The following is an 18,550-nucleotide window of genomic DNA, read 5'->3' as shown; positions in this document are numbered from 1 at the left end:
CATGAAACACATTGGCAGCTATTTCACTCCTGGTGGGGCTGAGATACTAAAAGTTAACCTGCTCAGCAGGAACATTTATACATTTCCTAAGTCTGCACATTTGGATTCTTTCCATTTGTGATTTATGGAACAAGTTAGAAATTTGGGGTAAAGTTTTCTATTTATGCTTGCCTCTTGTCCGTGGAACCCCAAACTTCATCTTAACTTTGCTGTTTATTCATGTCCCCAAATAATCATCACCAATCTGGAGAACAAATGTCATAGCATTCATCATCTTGGTTAGTGAAACACTTTCCTTTTCTACTTTGTGACCCAATTAAAGTTGCAGTATGTAGCCACCCTAGAATAGAGCTGACAGTCATATACAATGTCATCTAGCATATTCTTCATTTTTACCCCATATTTAATCGTGGTTTCTTTATAAATTGATTTTCAATTCATAGTTGGAGTTTTCCTACTAGTCTGCTCGAAAGCAAAGAGCAGGATTTCCAGGTATCCATTGGGAGAGCAGCTTTCTTTCCAACCTGTTCCCACAACTGGCTCCATTGCTTCTGGCTAAACTAGCATGGAAGTGGAGCAGTGTAGGTTTATTGGGTGAGAGGCTTCTTGTCTCTCTGAAGGATGATCCCTTGCACTCAGAAGTCACAAACAGAGGAGTGTTGGTCAGGTCATCACCCTGACATGGAGAAGTGACCCTTCTGGTGGGTGGGGTTTGGAAACCTTGCTCCTGATGCTGAGGTAAAGTGTCCTCATGAGCAGAGGGATAAATGAACCACTTCAAGCTCTTCTGGGGAGATCTTGATCTGAATTTTACCTTCTCTGTTCACTTCCTTTTTTTCAGTAGTAGTTTTCTACCTGCTGTGATTGCAATAAGCAAAAGAATACTTTATTTTACCTACCTTTCTGCTTCCTCCTCTACCTCTTACTCATCTGACCCCCAAACCAATATTTAGCAGCATTTTAAATTCCACAGACATTCTGCAGCTTCCTTTCAGTGACATGATAACTGCTGACCACTGAATTACAGGGTGATGGCTATGCTTGGTGTGGCTGGGTAATTACAGAGTGTTTGTGGTTTTTCATAGCAGGGTGATTCCTCTCCCCTGGAAGCAGTACAGGTTGCCCTTTGGGATGTCCTAAAGTTAATTGCATGCTCATCCACAGAAGATTCTGAATACCCTGTTGCTGTGTATCTGGATTTTTGAGGCCAACCAAATGATTTTTATTGTTACAGTACTGGACAAGCTAAATGTCTGTGGAGATTAGGGAAAGTTTACAGACTTTCTTTGCTTGAAGATTCCATGTATTGCCCAGTCCTTAACACAGGCACAGGGTCCTCTTCTCCATCTTGTCCCACTGTCCTGCATTGCTCCCTGTACCCACTGGGAGAAACGTGGATCAGGGTCCTGCAAATGCTATTCTTGTCAGTACAACCGATTATCAATAAAATTATTATCAATTTATTTTCTTGCTGGCCCTCAGAAGTCAATTCTCCACTTTGTTTCATGCCTTGGAGCATGCTCTGTGTTCCAGAGAGCGTGTTTGGGGGGAATAATGCATAGTAACTAAACATCTTGTCAACATTCTTGGACAACCTGAAGTCCAAATGAGCATGGGTCTACTTTTTAGAGCTGTTTGCTGAGGATTTTATCCTTCCTAATCATCCTACAAATCTACAGATCAATGAGAATCATCTCGCTTGCGGCGTTACTCCTACAAGAATATTTTAGATTGAATGTTTTTCGTCTGTCCATCTTTTAAAATAAGTAAAATACGTCATAGACAAAACCTTAGTCACAAAGGCACTGCAGGTGAGGTGAATGCAGGACTTTGCCTTTTGTCTGATGGTGAGAAACAGCATTGTCAGTTTGTCTCTGCTGCTGGGGTTCATCCATTTCATTTCAGCCATCCCAAAGGCTCCCTCTGCCACAAGCCTGGGGTGCAATAACACCTCCCCACTGCCTGGGGGGAATCCCTGTCTGGAGGGGCTGGAGGACCTGCCTGGACCTCCTGCTTCCTGCTGTGGGGTTAAGGGTTGCAGAGGGGACTCTTGGCCAAAGGTTTCTGGGCACCCCTGAATAGATCTGTCAGAGGCCACCAAGCTGATCAGAGGGATGGACCAGCTCTGCCATGAGGAAAGGCTGAGAGAATTGGGATTGTTCAGTCTGGAGAAGAGAAGCTTTGGGGTGGCCTTCCAGGACCTGAAAGGAGCCTGCAAGAAAAATGGAGAGAGACAATTTACAAGGGCCTGGAGTGACAGGACAAGGGGGCTTCAAACTGACAAAGGGCAGGATGAGATGGGATACTGGGAAGAAATTCTTCCCTGTGAGGGTGGTGAGACCCTGGCTGTGAGTGAGACAGGTTGCCCAGAGAAGCTGTGGCTGCCCCATCCCTGTAAGTGCCCAAGGCCAGGTTGGGCAGGGCTTGGAGCAACCTGGGATAGGGGAAGGTGTCCCTGCCCATGGCAGGGGGTTGGAATTAGATGATTTTTAAGGTCCCTTCCAACTCAGGTGACTATATGATCATGCTGAGCATCCTCTCCACCTAGCAGAAAATATTACCCAAAGCTTTTAAGGATATATTGCTCTTCCTGATAAACATCTTAGAACAGTAAAAGAGACTTCTTTCAACCATGGTGCACAGTCAAGAAAATTTTTTTTGCTCCAAAACAAGTGGTTGTCTCCAGGAGAAATTTTGATTTCTCAAACATATTTGGTACCAGCTGGAATGCTGTTGATATGAAATCAGCACACATTATGTGGTAAACCACATTTGTGAAGATGATGCCCCTCTGCTGAATGCAGAGCTGGGGCCACCTCATTAGCCTCTGTCTGGATTGCAAAGTGCTGAATTATTTTGAACAGTCTCTTCTTTAGAGAACACAAACCCTCCAAATTCCAGCCTGCTCTTGAGGTGTCTCCTCCTTCACCATCCCAGCAGGGAGGGCAATACCTGCCCATGCTGGGAAGAACTCTGAGGGATGGGAAGGGGAGAGTGACTCCCTGTTTGATGTGTTCAGTTATGGGTGATAGAGAAGCAATGTCTGTGTCCTGAAGTGATGCTGGAGAAGGGTTGAGTAGCCATGGAATCAGACACAGGAGCACAGGCTGGGGAAAGGCTTCCTCCACCTGCAGAACTGCTGGTGGGTTTGCAGGCACAGGGAGGCAGGTACACTCCAGCTGCTGTGTGGTTGCATGGTTTCTCTCCTGCTCAGGGAGCCTGTAGCTGAGACCCAGGGATCTCAGCTGTGTCTGAGCTTGGGGAGCCAAAAGAAAGACAGTTGTCGTGTGAGAGGGACAATGGGAAGGCTCAAGCTCCTCAGGCAAAAAATTCATGAAAATGTTTTGAATTGCATCCATTTGTATCTGCAGATGTTGCAGCAAATCCTGGGACAGGGAGGAAATGTGGCAAGATAGGCAGTATGCAGCTATCAGATGGACCATCAGCTTAGATTTATGGCTGAAATTTGATGTATCTCTACGTGCATTTGTCAGTGTCAGGGAAAACAATGTGTGCAATGATAGAATTACTCAGGAATAGGTCAGGGCTGGATGTGATAACCAAGAGGTTTAAAATGAATATTCTGTCCAGTTCTCTGCTGCCCACCACATTATGTCCATGTCACTGCAACTTGTACAAAATGCCTGTGAAATGCACTCTGGAGGGTTTTTAAGAGTTTTTTTTCACATGTGAGATGTGAAACAGAGAGCAGCCAGGTTTTGTGGCCTTTAAATTATACAAAATTTTAAAAAGCCACCCAACTCCCACCCTCTTCCCCCAAAAAAAACCCCCAAACATCAGCATTGATTTGAAGAGAAGAACCTGCTTTAGAACACGTGTTTACATGTCCATAATGATTAGTGCTAATTCCCCCCTCCCCGCCTAAATTTTGAACAGCATTGCAAAAGAAAGCCAATATTTCTGTGCAGCACAAAGCAGTTCCTATGGAAAACATAGTAACTAAATCTGGACATCTCCAAGCTGCAAATAATCTTGTGTGTATGGTGCTTGGGAGCAGCAGAGCTCACTTTTGTGTACAGCGGTAAGTATGGAGAACTTTAATGTTTGTGTAAGAAAAACTGTCTTTAGGAGAGGTCTGTAGCAGGAAAATGACTAAAATCCGGGATAGCTGTTTTTGGATAACTGTGTGGTTGATTTTTTTTGGGTAAACTCCTGTGCTTGGCACTGCCCCTGCAAGATGATCTGCAATCTCGCACTTGTTACGAATGTTAATCTGAAAGCAGATGCTGCAATCTGGGCTTTTTTGCAGCATGCTTGTGTTTCTAAAACAACGCAGAACCACAGCAGAAGTGAAATTGGGAAGACCACAGGCTTCAGGGAAACTTGCAGTGCAATTTGCACTTTCAGACCTGCGAGGGACTCCTTGCCCTGCCCGGGCAGCTCGTCCCTGGCAGCGCCGGCGGTTCGAGGCAGCCCCGAGCTGCCCAGAGCGGTGCTGGCACCACTGACACACCACCAGGAGATGGGCAGGCCCTGTGCTGGTGACACTGTGCACCCCAGACCAGACTGGGCAGCAGAATGGGGCTGGCAAAGCCTCGGGGCCTGGGGCACACCCCCACACATCTGTGTCCTTTGGTGCTGAGCCCCCGGGCACAGAGGGGCGTGGGAACCCGGGCAGGGCAGATCTGGCCTGTAGAGAGGGAAGGAATGGGTTTTTCCCAGGTTCCTGCAGTCTCTATGTGTTTTGACCTGTCAGGAGTTGTTTCAGAACAAGTGTACCTTTCCTTTTTTTTTTTTTCCTTCCCCCTGCCTAAACTGTGAATTCCATATCAGGTACTAACAAACATGGCTCATCTCAAAAGAATTCATAATTAACTGAAAGAATTCATAATGAACTTCCACTGCAATTTGTTTGGGTCTTTCTTTGCATAACATGGTGGGGATTTGAAATGCTCTGAAGCATACAGTGTCTGTGTGACTGCTGCTGAGCTACCAAAAGCTAACCTGCTGTAACTGCACGGTGTGTGTGTTTGTATTTTAGAGTTCTCTGACAGACCTGTTTTTCTTTTTCTCTTTCTCTTCCTTGTCTTCTTTCTGCATTGGCAGAGCATCTTGGATTTGAATTAAAGGGTATGGAACAACCATTCATTTATTAATCAGAAGCCATTAAGAGCTTCCCACATTATATTTATGGCTTTAATGGGATGATTAAAAAATCAGCTGTTCTGTTCACTTCCCTGGCACCAACATAGATGTTTGGATTGGGAAAAAAAAAACAACACAAAAAAAAGCAAAACAAAACCAGAAACAAAGCAAATCACAAATTCTAAATGTAAACCTATTAAAAAGCATGTGTATTTATTTTTAGCAGCACTTTTTTCTTTGTTCCAAGCAGCAGCCTGGTGTGTGTGGCGTGACTGGGATGTTACAATTGCCATACATCTCCATTCAACACCTTTTTGTGTATTTAACTGAAAAGCAGGAGTTTGTGTCCATCCAAAAAGTTGCCAGCAGGGGCAGGCGTTCCTGGAACAGGAAGGCAAATTTTAGGAAGATCAAGGCTCCTACAGAAATTGCCATTCCACAAGCAATAACCTCCACTGGATCCTATGAAGGGTCAGGATGAGCTTTGCCATTCCTCTTCCCAAATTTTAGTGGCTCATTTTTGGTTCTTAACTGGGAGGAAACTGTTCCAAAAAAGATGGCATGAGATGAGTTAGTCTAGAAAATTAGATCCCAGGGAAGTCATTAGTTCCCCATGAAAGTGGAGGGTGTAATGCTGAGCACCAAGGTGGCAAGCTTGGAAAAACACTGCAGAAACTTAAATGATGTAAAAATATCCCCTTTGGGCATTTACCCACTCCTGCTCAGCTGCTCATAACCACATTATTTTCCTTCCATTCTCCTCAGTCTTTTTTTAGAAATAAATCAAGTTACCTTTTGAGTAAGCAGTTGGGAAATCAAATCCTTGAGGTGAGGTTTCCCTGGAGTGTACAAGCCAAGAGCAGGGAGGGCTGGTCAGATGAGAGTAGAGAGATTGGGCAACCTGGTCTGGTGGAAGGTGCCCCAGGGGGTTGGAATGAGATGAGCTTTAAGGTCCCTTCCAACCTAAACCATTCTATGATTCTGTGATGATTCTGTGATTTATCACTTAACTTAAAATCATTGATCCAACAGTGTCAGCCAGAGCAGATCTTCATATGAAGATGTTTCCATTCCATTTGCTGGAGATATGGGGACACCAGTCTTTCACTTCTGGATCCTAAATTGCCCTCTCAGGCCCCTGAGGTGGAGGGACATGCACTAGCTGAAGCTGGAGATGCTTATCTCCTCTAGTTTTTGCATGCCTGATCTCCCAGGACTGATGACAGTTCCCCCCCACTGCAGAAAAGGCGTGAACTTCATGGTCAGGTGTCTCAGAGAAAGCGGTGCTGCTAACGCTAATACACTTAAATCAACTTTGAAATCGAGGATTTTTGACATCCCTTTTTTGTTGACCTCTTGTCCTTTTCCTCACCCATTCTCGATGTCATCACAGAACCGCACACATCCTGTTCCCAGTCTGCAGTCGTCTCTTCTCTGTCATTCGTCTGTCACTGTCATGCCTTGCTGTGACCCCATGGCTGGACTGTGATTCTGTCGGCATTGTGTGGCACCACATGGTTTGTTCATAGCGTTTGCTGCTGTAGAGTGACGATGCTGCTGATGAAGACGTGGTGTTTGTAGAGCATAGAGACACAAATGGACAAGTCCTGCTCCAGGATCTTACCTGCTCAAATACAGAACTGTAGTGTGCACTCTCTTATTTTCTGTCTGTCGCTGTCGAGGCGGTTTTGGGCAACATGAAGGTGCTGTTATAGAGCGTCAGCTTTAATGAGATGTTGGGAGCCAAGCTGAATTACTATCAGCAGGCCATTCAATTTTTAGTTTTGCAGCAGTGATGCACAGCCTCACACTTCACTGCTTCACGCAGCAGAGCTGTCAGCTCAAGACAGAGAGGCTGAATCTGCATTTCTGATGAACTGAAACATTCCCTGTGCAGTTCAGGTGAAGGTTCAGCACAGTCAGACATGTCAGAGTCAGGGTCCCATATTGACATGATCACCAGAACAGAGACTGGGATTTGAGCCTTGGGTGAAGAATTTTGTCATCTAATAGGCAAAAAAAACCCCAAAAACCCCCCAACAAAACCACAAGAAACCATAGCTTTGATGACTTTGCTCTTTATTTCTCCTCCATGATTCAAAGGTAATGATTTGTGCTTAGGAAAAAAAGTCATTGTAGCAAAATATATTGCTGGTGAAGAATCTTTGGAAGAATTGGCTTGATGGATGAGTCCATGGTCAAAACAGACCTCCTGTCCAGCCTCTTTTTTTTGTTAAAGCAGTTTTTGCTGAGTAGTAGCAAAATTATTGCCCAGTGCCATCTGTAACCAGGACATGACCCTACCTGGTTTTCCTAATTCGTACAAAATCTCTGAAATTCCTGTCAGAAGAAAAGAGCTGTACTGGTAGAATCCCAGTCCCAGAGGTGTGCAAGAACAAGAAAACTTGTCTGCCATGGTTGCTGATGCCTGGAATAGGGCACCTATACAAGGGAAGCACATCACTGAAGGAGATGTTTCACCCCAGAGTGGGTCCTTTCCCCATTCCAGTTCCATCTGGTTCATTACAGGGAAAATAACCACAAGCAAGCTCTGTTTTGCATCTTCGTGCCAGGGCTGTCATTCTCAGCCCTTGTTCATCAAACCTTTCTCCATTCCCATTTTGAGACTTATAAAGAGGTGAACATTTTTCCTAATGCCTTTTTTTTTTTTCTTCCAAAAATTCTTTTTCCTTCCTAACCTGGCAGGTTGGAATTGTTCTAAATATTCAGTCACCTGGGAGGTTTCATTGCTTCCCCCTCAATTTTTTTGCTAAAATCTGGTCCCAGACCTAGACCTGTTTCTCTTCTGGTTTTGTATTTGAGTGTTTGGTAGCACTGGGTGTTTCATAAAATCCATGCAAGGTATTTTGAGTGGTGTGGTGAAGCACAGCAACCATGGCATGACTCTTACTGACTAATCTGTATGAAATAAAAATTTCAATGAATATTAAAGAAGGCACAAACCCCGATAACCTGAACATTAACACATAGTGTGGGGGCACGAGGACATCCTTCATAGGTCCTGAACTGAAACACCCATGGCAGCTGTGCACTGAATCCTTCTCCAGTCATCCAGCTGGAGAACCAAATTGCTGGATGCCACCGAGAAGAGCATCTGTTCTGGTGTAGCCACAGAGGAAGAGGTGTCCTTTCCATGGGATTACTGCCTAGGTGTAGCTCAGTTACGCTCCAAGTGATACCCAAGCATTTCCTGGGAGCTTTGATTGACGGGGATGAATTACCTCACTTCCAGCATGGTCTGGGTTTTGACACAAGTGACTTTTCTGGTTTGAAAGGTGGCCCATGACACAGGGTGACATTTGAGAGAAGCAGCAGCAAGCTGCTTGTATTTTGTGTGTGCCTCTGAGCTACCTGGTGCAATGGAATGAATCGCTTCCTAGGGTTCCATTAAAATTCCATCACTGGTTACTGTATTTTAATTAGTCCACTCCCTTTTCTTTGTCGAACGCGCTGTCACTTTTCCATCCTCATGCTGCTTTTTGACCATTCTAGGATGTCCCTTTCAGCACCTACATGCTTTGGGGCCTGTTGCTCAGTGGTTCTAGGACACCACCGAGCTCCAGGGCATGCAGCAGCTGCAAGGCAAAGGCATTCTGAGCCCGTCAGAGCAGAGCCTGTGATCAGGGCATCACAGGGCACGTGTGCTCGTGGTGAGTGGGGGGTGCTCGGGGGCTTCCTTGGTAGGTGACTAAGGCACCACAAAGGGGGGAACTGCTGGAAGGGAGAGGAGAGTCGTGGGGCTTCTTGAGATTAGTCACTGTGGGAGAAGAAGGGCAAGTGAGAAGTGTGAGTGCAGAAGGGGTGAGCTACTGAGTGAGAGAGGGCCAAGGTGCAGTGAGACAAAAGGAGTGAAGGTCTTGTGAGGGGTGAGTAAGGTTGGGCCAGCTGGGCTCAGGTTTGGGGCAGCTCTTAGACGGGCAGTGGATTGGTAGGAGGTGTGCCCGAGCCCTGTCCTCTGTCTTACCCACACGCAGTGCTGGTTCCTGTGCAGCCAGAGGTACCCCTGCTGTTGGACTCCATTTGTAACTGAATCCTTTCTCTCCATTTGCAGAAGCAGAAGAGCTCTACCAGAAGAGAGTTTTAACCATCACGGGAATCTGTGTTGCCTTGCTTGTGGTGGGCATCGTCTGTGTGGTAGCTTACTGTAAAACCAAGTGAGTATGGGTGGCTGGCAGACAAGAACTGGCCAGAGGTTAGTGAGTGGCAGTGTTCATGCTTCACACTCTCCTGCTTTTCACCCAAATGCTATTTTAAGGAGATGCTCTGCTGCGGTGTTCTCAGGAAGGTCTCATGCAGGAGGCCAGTGAAGCCATTTCCAGGCTGTGCCTGAGCAGAATGCTTTCCTGGCACCATCTGCTTATCCTCTGAAACAGCACCATTTTGCCCAGCCAGGTGATGCTGTGTCACTGGGAAAAGCTGGCCCCAAGCCAGCGGCTCACCTTTTGACAGCAGAAGCACACTGGCCTGTTGTGCAGGAGTTGTGGGCTCAGCTGTGTACATTCCAGGGACTTTTGGAGCGATCTTGATTTAACAAGAGGCTTGGTAACTTCTTTTATGGCCAACCTTTCCTGCCTGGACAGCACCTTTCTCCCTACTTAGCCTGCCCCTCATCTCAGTTCAGGGTGTCCCTGGGACATGGTGTCCTGCCAGGGGCATGGGTAAGCTTTACCACTTTGTCCCTCATGCAGGACAGGTCAAGTGCCTTTCCACCAAGGCCAAGCCAAGACTTGTTCCCTTTTTTCCTTCTCTTCACCTTTCTCCTCCTCTCCAGCACCATAGTGTCCCTGCCTCTGCTGCATTGGGATGGACCTTGTCTTGAAAAAGGGACCCTGGGTCCAGCTTCCCAAATTGCCCATGATAACAAAAGTTCACCTTTTGTTTGGAAAAGCAGCAGAACGTGTCAAGTGTCGAATGCCTTGTTCCTTCTTGTTTACAACTTCCCACAAACACCATGGGAACATCCATGTGTCCAAGACCTGCCTCCTCTACTGTCTGTGGGGGCAGAGAGCCCCACGAGAGAAGTCTTCCTAATAGATTTTTTTTCCTCTTCTGTTTTAAAGGAAGCAAAGGAAACAAATGCATAATCACTTGCGGCAGAACATGTGCCCTGCCCATCAGAACCGGAGCCTTGCGAACGGGCCGAGCCATCCACGTTTGGATCCCGAGGAAATCCAGATGGCTGATGTAAGACCCTCTGTCTCCATCTCCCTGCAGGCTGTTTTCCACCAGGGGTTTGGTGTGGGTGTGTGTGTGCTTACACATCTGTGTGCAAGCCCGTGAGGAGCCAAACACTAACAAACTCAAGCAAAGAGATGAAATTCCGCATAAAAACATTTCCGAAACCAACATCTGAAGGGAAATGTGATTTTACTTTGAAGTACGGGATGAGATTTGGGCACTCAGGACAGGCTTGTTTTGATGAATCAAGTGTGACTCTGATTTCCACTAAGAGAGACGTTCCCAAAGTTTCCTGTTTATTAAGCTATCCCGTCAAGTCCCACTTTGTGGGATGACAAATGGGATCAGCGGGGCAGTGACCAGAGCTGACGTGGTGACCACGTTGTGCTGAAGCAGGTCATGGTCATCTGGTCAGCACTCCATCAGCCCACGTGCCCTTGCCAGGAGTTGTGTCCTGGGCAAGGTGGGATGACCTGATGGGGTGCCAGTGTCAGACCAAAGAGAATGATTTAAGTCTTTAGGACTGGATCCAGAAGGGCAGTTCGGCCACTCTTGTGTCTTCAGTCAAACCCCATAAACTCAATGGCTTTAAGTGCCTTGCTGGACCAAGGCCTTGGAAGGGGTCAGAAAAAGGGAAGGGGGAGGCAGAGCCAAACAAGAAGTACTGAGGAAAATGAGTCCATTGAATCAGCTGTGAGCTCTGCTGGGTCACCCTTTGGATGGTAAAATCTGGCTAGGGTGAATCCCAGCCACGAAGGAAGAGGGAAAGGGAATTCTAAGAACCACAGTTCCCTAGCCCTAAATTACTGCCTCCTGCAGGGAGCTTAGTGTCACTGTGAGAAGCAGTGCTGGTTGATAGATGAAGGAATATCTCAGCACAAATATTTGGATCACACTGGGTGTTTCTGTAGGACTCGAATCTCTGACAGATTTCACATCCTTCCCTTTTTGCTGGTGTAACCTCCTGTGGGCAGACACGTGTCTCTGCTCAGTAGCTACACATGGTACCACTGTCCCCTGGGGAGACCCTTGTCTCTCCATACCCTTCTGCAGTCCCCATGCCATGGCCTCTTTCCATGTTCAAAGTGAAGGAGCAGAGAAGAGCCTTCACCCTCCTTGTCTTTTCCCATAGGTTGTGGAGCTTCTGGGTTCACCCAATCCTCACCTGATTTCACCAGAAATACCAGCTGAATTTCTCTGTGGCAGCATTCACAAACTGATGGCTGATCTGTGTGGTTCTTCATGTTTTACAGTATATTTCTAAGAATGTTTCTGCCACCGAGCACGTGATCCGAAGGGAAACAGAGACAACCTTTTCGGGCAGTCACTCCTGCTCCCCATCTCATCACTGCTCCACGGCCACTCCAACGTCCAGCCAGAGGTGATGTGTACCATTTTCCCCTGAACTTTCTCCTGCTGTTTGCCTTAGGATGCTGTGAGATTCAAAAGGTTTTCCTTTCACCTCGCTTTCTGTTTTCATTTGATGTTTGGCTCTGCGCTGGCATGTGGGCCATGTCTACGCTGCAGGTCTTTGCAGGCACAGCTAGATAGTGAGAGGTGTGGAAAAGTGGGATCCTTGACCTGCAGGGAGGTGCCAGCAGGAACCTGCAGCCCTGACATTGCTGGGAAACAGGAGGAAACCAAGCTGTGCTTCCATGCTTTTTGCACAGACCCAAATGGGGAGGATTCATGTAGGAAAGGCTTTGCAAGTTATATTTGCAGCACACTGGCCACCTGAGATAATTCTTGAAGCACACACAGGCTGTTTCATACTTAGAATGTATTTGCTGTGTGGAAGACAAAGCATACAAAATATCACAAAATGTTTTGGTCAGTTCCTCAGAGTCAGGGTCTGCCTTGGAACTCACAGGTTTTCACCAAAAAAACCGCTACTCCTGCACGATTTATCACAGTCCAGAGAGTTGTGTTAGAATCTCAGCCTCTGAGGTGGTGGCACCTCTCTCACTGGAAGTCTTTCTGAGGCTTTCAGGAAAACTGGGTCTAGCAGGAGAGTGCCAATATTTCTTGTGACACAGATGAGACGTATTTTTTGTTTTAATTTCAAAATAACTGTCGGAAGAAGAGCTGCATGGCTTGGAAGCTGAACTTCTCATGGTTTTCGAGAGCATTTAAATTGCAAAAGGACTCCCCTATTTTTATGATGTTAAGAAAAGTGTTTCAAATGCCCTAAGGAGAATCCTATGCTGTTTTGAGTTTGGATGCTCCACTTCTTCCTCTTACTCAGCTCTTGTGCTTCTTCCAGTAAGTGACGGTGTTTTCCGTGGAGATCCCTTGCTCCTGATACGTGACTGGCTCATGTACTTCATTAGCCTGATGGGTTTGTCTCCATTCATCCAGGAATCCTAGAATTCTTTCAGCTAAAGCTCATAGGTGGCTCCCAGCAGGTTTCCTCAGGGTTCAGACATTCGTCAGGGTTGAACAAGTACTCAAGATCAACTTCCGATACTGAACTTGGGTTTTCAGGTGAATCCCTTCCAGATTCCTTTGGCTAGACCTCCAGCAAGCAGAGAGGGAGCCAAGAATGACTTGATGGGCTGGAAATGACAGATTTTTCCAGGGAAATCCCACCCCTCGTGAGCTAGACGGTGTGTTTTCCAGGTTTTTTGAATTTGTACTCTGCAGCCCAGCCCTGGATAGGTGTGTGCAAGCTTGAGCCAGGTGTGCAGAGGCTCCTGTGCTGGCAGAGCTGCACTTTGCTGGCCTTCCATGCTCGCTCCAAAGTCCTGGGCCATCCCTGGGCAGCTCCTGAAGAGCAAAGGTGTGCCTGGAGGGCAGCATTAGCACATGGCAGCTGTGGGGAGGAACCTACCTTGCGTAGCCTCTGGCCCTGGCTACCTGCCACCTAATTTTCCTGAGTCAAGTGCAGCAAGCAGGTGCTTCTTGAAGTCATGCCAGAGGCAAACTACTGGCATAATCAGGCTCCATTTTACTCCATCAGTGCCTCTAATGAGGACACTGTTTGAAGTTATAAATGAGCATGTGCCTGGAGCCATTAATAATTAACAAGTTCTTGGGAAGTCTTAATGAGGCCTGCTCTCCTCTGCAAACCCCCACCCAAAATCCTCCACCGGCACAGCTCCACCTGGTGCAGTTTGGGAGTTCAGAGGTGTTGTATTTCTGCCATGGAGGGTGCCATGTGGTGGCCGTGGTGTGGGTGGGACCCCGGTGTGCAGGTGGCCCCGTGTGACACCGGTGAGTCCCTGTGGGATGTCCTGTTTCCCCCCAGACTAGGACAGGTGAGGCTCTGAGTGCTCAGCAAGGTCTAGCCAGCATATCATAGCTTTTGTCTAGCACCTTGAAAGTGTTTTGCTGCCAAAATCTTTTATAAACCAGTGGAAACTGAACATCCAGATCTCTCTTTGGTACACTTCTCTCTGCTAATTTTGAGTGGCTTCTCCTGGCTTCTCTCTGGTAGCAATTCCAAAGGGGCTGTCACTTGGCAATGCTGGTGGCACATTTGAAGAAACTTGGCTGACTTGCCTTGGCATGGCCAATGTGTTGCTCCACACCCAGAATGGTTTGCAAGCACAAATCAGGATTGCACTGGCCTCCCTCCAGAGGCTGTCCCGTCACGGCCATTTATTCAGTAGTGGGATAAATATCTTCTATGCACTGTTTTGCTTTCTTTGTCCTCTAGTGATATCTCCAAGAAGTAGCAAAGAAAGGCAAATCAAAAGTAGGGTTGGGAAGCTGGGCACATCCCTGGCCAGACATATCCTAGTGAGAGAGAGAAAGGGGATGCCAGTGCAGAGGTGCAGAGCTGAGTGTGAGCAGTGCTCTTTGGAGAAGACCTCGAAGGGGATTCCTTGCTCACTGTCCACTCGGGGTTTGGTCCACAGACACGAAAGCCACACCTGGAGCTTGGAGCGAACGGAGAGCCTGACTTCAGATTCCCAGTCTGGGATAATGCTGTCCTCTGTGGGAACCAGCAAATGCAACAGCCCCGCGTGCGTGGAGGCGCGGGCTCGCCGCGGGGCCACCTTCTGCATCGAGGACTCGCGGAGGCCCACGACGCAGTACCGGGACTCGGTGGATTCCCTGCGGGACTCACCCCACAGCGAGAGGTCAGACCCCACTGCTTGGTGCCACAGCAGGGTAGAGCTGTGCCCTCTGTGCACAACACAAACATGTTTGCCCTTCCCAGCCCTAGAGCAGCAGTCCCACGGTGGCACTGGAGAAACTCCAACTCTGTCCTGCCAGAGGAGGACACTCTGGTAGGGGCAGCAGCCAGTACTGCATCCTGCTCACCTGGTGGCAACTTAGATTTGGAGCACAAGGATGACAGGGGTGTAAAATACCTGGCTGCAGTCAGCAACTGGTGAAGAAAAACTGGCTCTAGAGTGCACCCCAGGCAGCTTGGTGGGCTGGCAGCTCGAGCAGGGTCTGGCCCTCAGGTACATGGGGACAAGGTGTGTTTCCTCAGCACAGTCCTGGATGCCCTGGTGAGCAGGGTGTTGTATGTGGGCACAGCAGTGGGATAGGGCTTGGTATGACCCAGCCTTCCAAGGAGCACAACTGCAGAGCTGAGATACCATCAAGAGCAGTAACAGTTGTCCTTCCCCTGGTTTGGTTCCTCATGGTGCAGAAGCACATCTCCACTCTTGATCCAGCCCTTTGCAGGTAGCCATTGGTGATGCTGGGTGGCCACATGGGCAGTTACCCTTCAAGGCAGTGGGACTTGTCCGTGGGGCAGAGCAGAAAGCCAGTGCCTCCTGCTCTCTCATCCCTGTCCCTGGTCCATTCAGGTTGACCCAGCTCGTACAGAGATCTCATACTTCACAAAACACGGGGGTAAAAGGATGCTGAACTAGCCAGAGAGCCTGGGCAGATGGAATTGGGCAGAGACAACACTGGGACTATTGAGAGGAAATGAGATCTGCTCCTTAGAAAGAGGTGATGCCAAAGGAAGGGCTGTTTGGAGAGGAGCTGGAATAGACATGGATGGCCACACTGATGCTGTCACTAGAAGACAGTGGTAGATGCATTTTTGAGACATGAGATTTTTGCTAAGTCAGAGTAAGCAATGCCCAGGCTTTCCCCATCTGTGGCCTGAGCAGGGGGAGGGAATCTGGGGATCTTGCTTGGAGAGAAGGCTGGCAGCTCCAGAGGGAACAGAAGGCAGGCAGATGAGAGGCAGTGAAGCCTTGCCTCAACGATTCCGGGCGGGAGTTGCATGCCGAGTCCCTCTGGAGGGGCAGCCTGGGGATGCACAGTGCACAGTGTCCTAGTGCCCCACTAAAAGCAACAGCTCACCCTCCCTTGGCCCAGCAGTGCAACCTCCCTCCGCCTAGTTCCCCAGGAGTTGTGGAGCTCCAGGAGCGGGTGCACCAGAGGCCTCACGGGTCCCCGGGCCGGGTGTTCGGCAAAGCGCGGGCGCAGCTGATGGTTTTGGGGTTTTTTTCGGTGTGTCCAAACAGAGGTGTTCTTTTTTCAGGTACGTGTCGGCCCTGACCACCCCAGCACGCCTGTCGCCCGTTGACTTCCACTACTCGATGACCACGCAGGTGCCCACCTTCGAGATCACCTCCCCCAACTCGGCGCACGCCGTGTCCCTGCCGCCGGCGGCTCCCATCAGCTTCCGCGTGGAGGAACAGCAGCCCCTCCTGCGGCGCTACCAGCTCCCCTTCCAGGACACGCAGAGGTACGACAGCTACTACCAAAGGAAGACCTACCTAAACGACAGCATGGGGAGCCTTCCTTCCAGCCCCTTCCGCATCACAGAGGACGACGAGTACGAGACAACGCAGGAGTACGTCACAGCGCTAGAGCAGCCAAAGAAAACAGCCAGCAGCAACAGGCGGTGGAAAAAATCCAAACTGAACGGGCACATCCCTCACAGAGCCAGAGCCGTCCGGGACTCCTTCTCCTTGAGCAGCGCCTCTTACAGCGAGTCTGACGAGGAGCTGGTGGCCGAGAGCACCCCGTTCCTAAGCACTCAGAACAATGAGGCGGCGCACACAGAGTCGCCGCCGCTGCACCGGCCGGGCGACAGCCGGACTCACTATTCCTGCAGCAGACACAGCGCCCACGGGGAGAGCGGGCGCAGCAGCCTGGCACACGTGGCGCCCAAACCGGACCCCGACCCTCTCTAGGCACCTCCCAGACTTCGTCGCACCCGCAGACACAACCGCGTGGAGGAGGCCGGAGGAGGGAGGCGAGACAAAACAGAAACAAAAACAAACAAAAAACAAACCATGGAACAAAAACAAACAAACAAACAAACAGAAAAAAAAACAAACACAAAAAACAAAACAAAAAAATAAATATTTTTATTTTATATAAAAGAGGGGGAAAAAATATAACAAATAAAATGTTTTATTTTCATTTTAGCAAAGTTGTCTTATAATAGCTAACGACAATGACTTTTTTATAGGGAATCTCTATTTATATGTAATGTCTTGATTTACAGCTTCCGAGAAAAAAAAAAAAAGATTTAAAAAAAAAAAAAGAAGAAGAAAAGAAAACAAACAATAAAGTAAAAAAGAAAAGTGGGCCAATTTTTGACTACTTAAAAATAGAAAACAAAACTATCGTGGTGCCTTTTGCTGTATGCTAGTGCTGGGATTCATGCCGAGGATTCTGTTTCAGTAGCATTTTTAAGATCATAGATTTTTGTTTGGGAGACAACCCGTCACAAGGGCGCTCTTCTGTCAGAAGAAAACAGCCTCGCCACTTTGCCCCCCCCGTACCCTGCTATTAATGATCTTATTCTTTAAAGTATTGTTTAAACACACATTAAGGACATGAGTGGGAGCATTTCCATTATCATGTCTAGCGGGGATCTGTCTTGCCCTGTAAAATACTTGTATTTTCGCTTAAATCAGGAGAAAAAGAAACCCAAAAGCAAGAAATAACGTTTCTTTTGCCACACAGGTAGGAAGACAAAATGAAATCGTGCAGCAGCAGCAGCAGCCCTCACAATGTATCTCCCAACCTTTGGCCATCTCACCTGTGGGTCTGGAGTTGGGTTGGCACAGGTTTGTGGTCAGGCAAGGCAGACACCCGTGTGATCACACCCGTGGGGGGATCACACCCTGTCAGGTACTGCTGAATCCGGGTCGCTGAATCCATCCTGGGCAGGCAGTGTGTGGTGTTCCCAGCAGGGTGGGCTCTGTCCAGCCCTGGTGCCCGTGGCTGTGTTGCTGTGCCGGTGCCGTGCTGGCCACGGCACCCCCTTGGCTGAGCGGTGCAGTCGCGGCGCGGCGTTGGCCGGGGCACCGTGTGCCGCGGTGCCGTAGGGCTGTGGGGGCTGTGGTGTCCTGTGTGACATCATGAACAACATCCTTGCCAGGAGGACACCCAGAGGGTGGTCCCAAGGCGTGTCACGGCCGCGTCTCCCCCCGGCCGCAGTGCTGGGTGGTCGCCGGCTGTGCTGCCTCAGGGTTCAGCAGGACCCCGAGCACTTTTGGCCCCTCTTGTCGCCCCTGCCTTGGCTTGGAAGGGCCCTGTGTGGGGCAGCCCAGCGAGGGATCCTCCCCTACCACCGTGCCATGTATTGTAAAGAAAGTTGTTACTGTCACGTCCCGCCATCGGCGACGGACGTCGCGTTTCCAAACTCGGAGCAGCTCTGGCCATCGGCTCTGTGGCGCAAAGAGACAGTCCTGCGTGTCCAGGCGGCAGAGCACCCCCCGTGGAAGTGCCCCTCTCTCCTCAGTTCTCTGCAGCAAACCTGTTTACATTGTAGCCTGACTTTTTTCTTTTTATATTTTTACTTCTGCATGTCCTTTGCATTTCAGATACTGTAGATTGGATGCATGGTGAAGCTGTGACTGAGAAGATAATACAACAATTGACAGTGTATTATTTCATTTAACTTTTAGCAATAAAGTAACTAAACCCTCTATTCCTCACCCATGATGGGGTCAGATAGAAAACTCTGCTAATTTGTCATAAGATGATTGTCAAAGTTTGCTCTGGATTGTCTGAATGTCAGAACTCTCGACTGTTTAACACTTGAACATTTTTTATATTATAAATAAAATAAGAAATAACAAGCTGTGGGCTGCATTAATATCAGGCCCTTTGGGGGGCAAGTGAGGAGCTGTAACAGGTACCATCCACAGAATCACAGACTGGTCGAGGTTGGAAAAGATTTCTTCCAAATTCCCTGCTACAACAGCTCACCCAAAGCCAGTTGCTCAGGCCTGTGCCCAGTCAGGGTTTGAATGTCTCCAAGGATGGCAACACCACAGCTTCTTTGGGTAGCCTCTGTCAGTGCTTGGCT

At 48.4% G+C, this 18,550-nt stretch overlaps 1 protein-coding gene across 2 annotated transcripts in view; it reads left to right on the top strand.

Moving 5' to 3' along the window:
* NRG2 (neuregulin 2) overlaps nt 1-18,322 on the top strand; it is a 161,732-nt gene extending 143,410 nt beyond the window's left edge. For both annotated transcript variants that reach the window (XM_017825651.1, XM_017825650.1), the window contains 6 exons: nt 5,068-5,091; nt 9,179-9,281; nt 10,188-10,311; nt 11,559-11,686; nt 14,166-14,390; nt 15,761-18,322. In XM_017825651.1, the coding sequence (XP_017681140.1) occupies nt 5,068-5,091; nt 9,179-9,281; nt 10,188-10,311; nt 11,559-11,686; nt 14,166-14,390; nt 15,761-16,418 (1,262 nt within the window). In that variant the 3' untranslated portion in view covers nt 16,419-18,322. The remainder of the gene's footprint in view (nt 1-5,067; nt 5,092-9,178; nt 9,282-10,187; nt 10,312-11,558; nt 11,687-14,165; nt 14,391-15,760) is intronic.
* The last annotated feature ends 228 nt before the right edge of the window (nt 18,323-18,550 follow it).

This window comes from Lepidothrix coronata, unplaced genomic scaffold, assembly GCF_001604755.1.
Source record: "Lepidothrix coronata isolate B3197 unplaced genomic scaffold, Lepidothrix_coronata-1.0 Scaffold121, whole genome shotgun sequence".
NCBI classification, from domain to species: Eukaryota; Metazoa; Chordata; class Aves; order Passeriformes; family Pipridae; genus Lepidothrix; species Lepidothrix coronata.
This window is presented reverse-complemented; position numbering and strand designations above follow the sequence as displayed.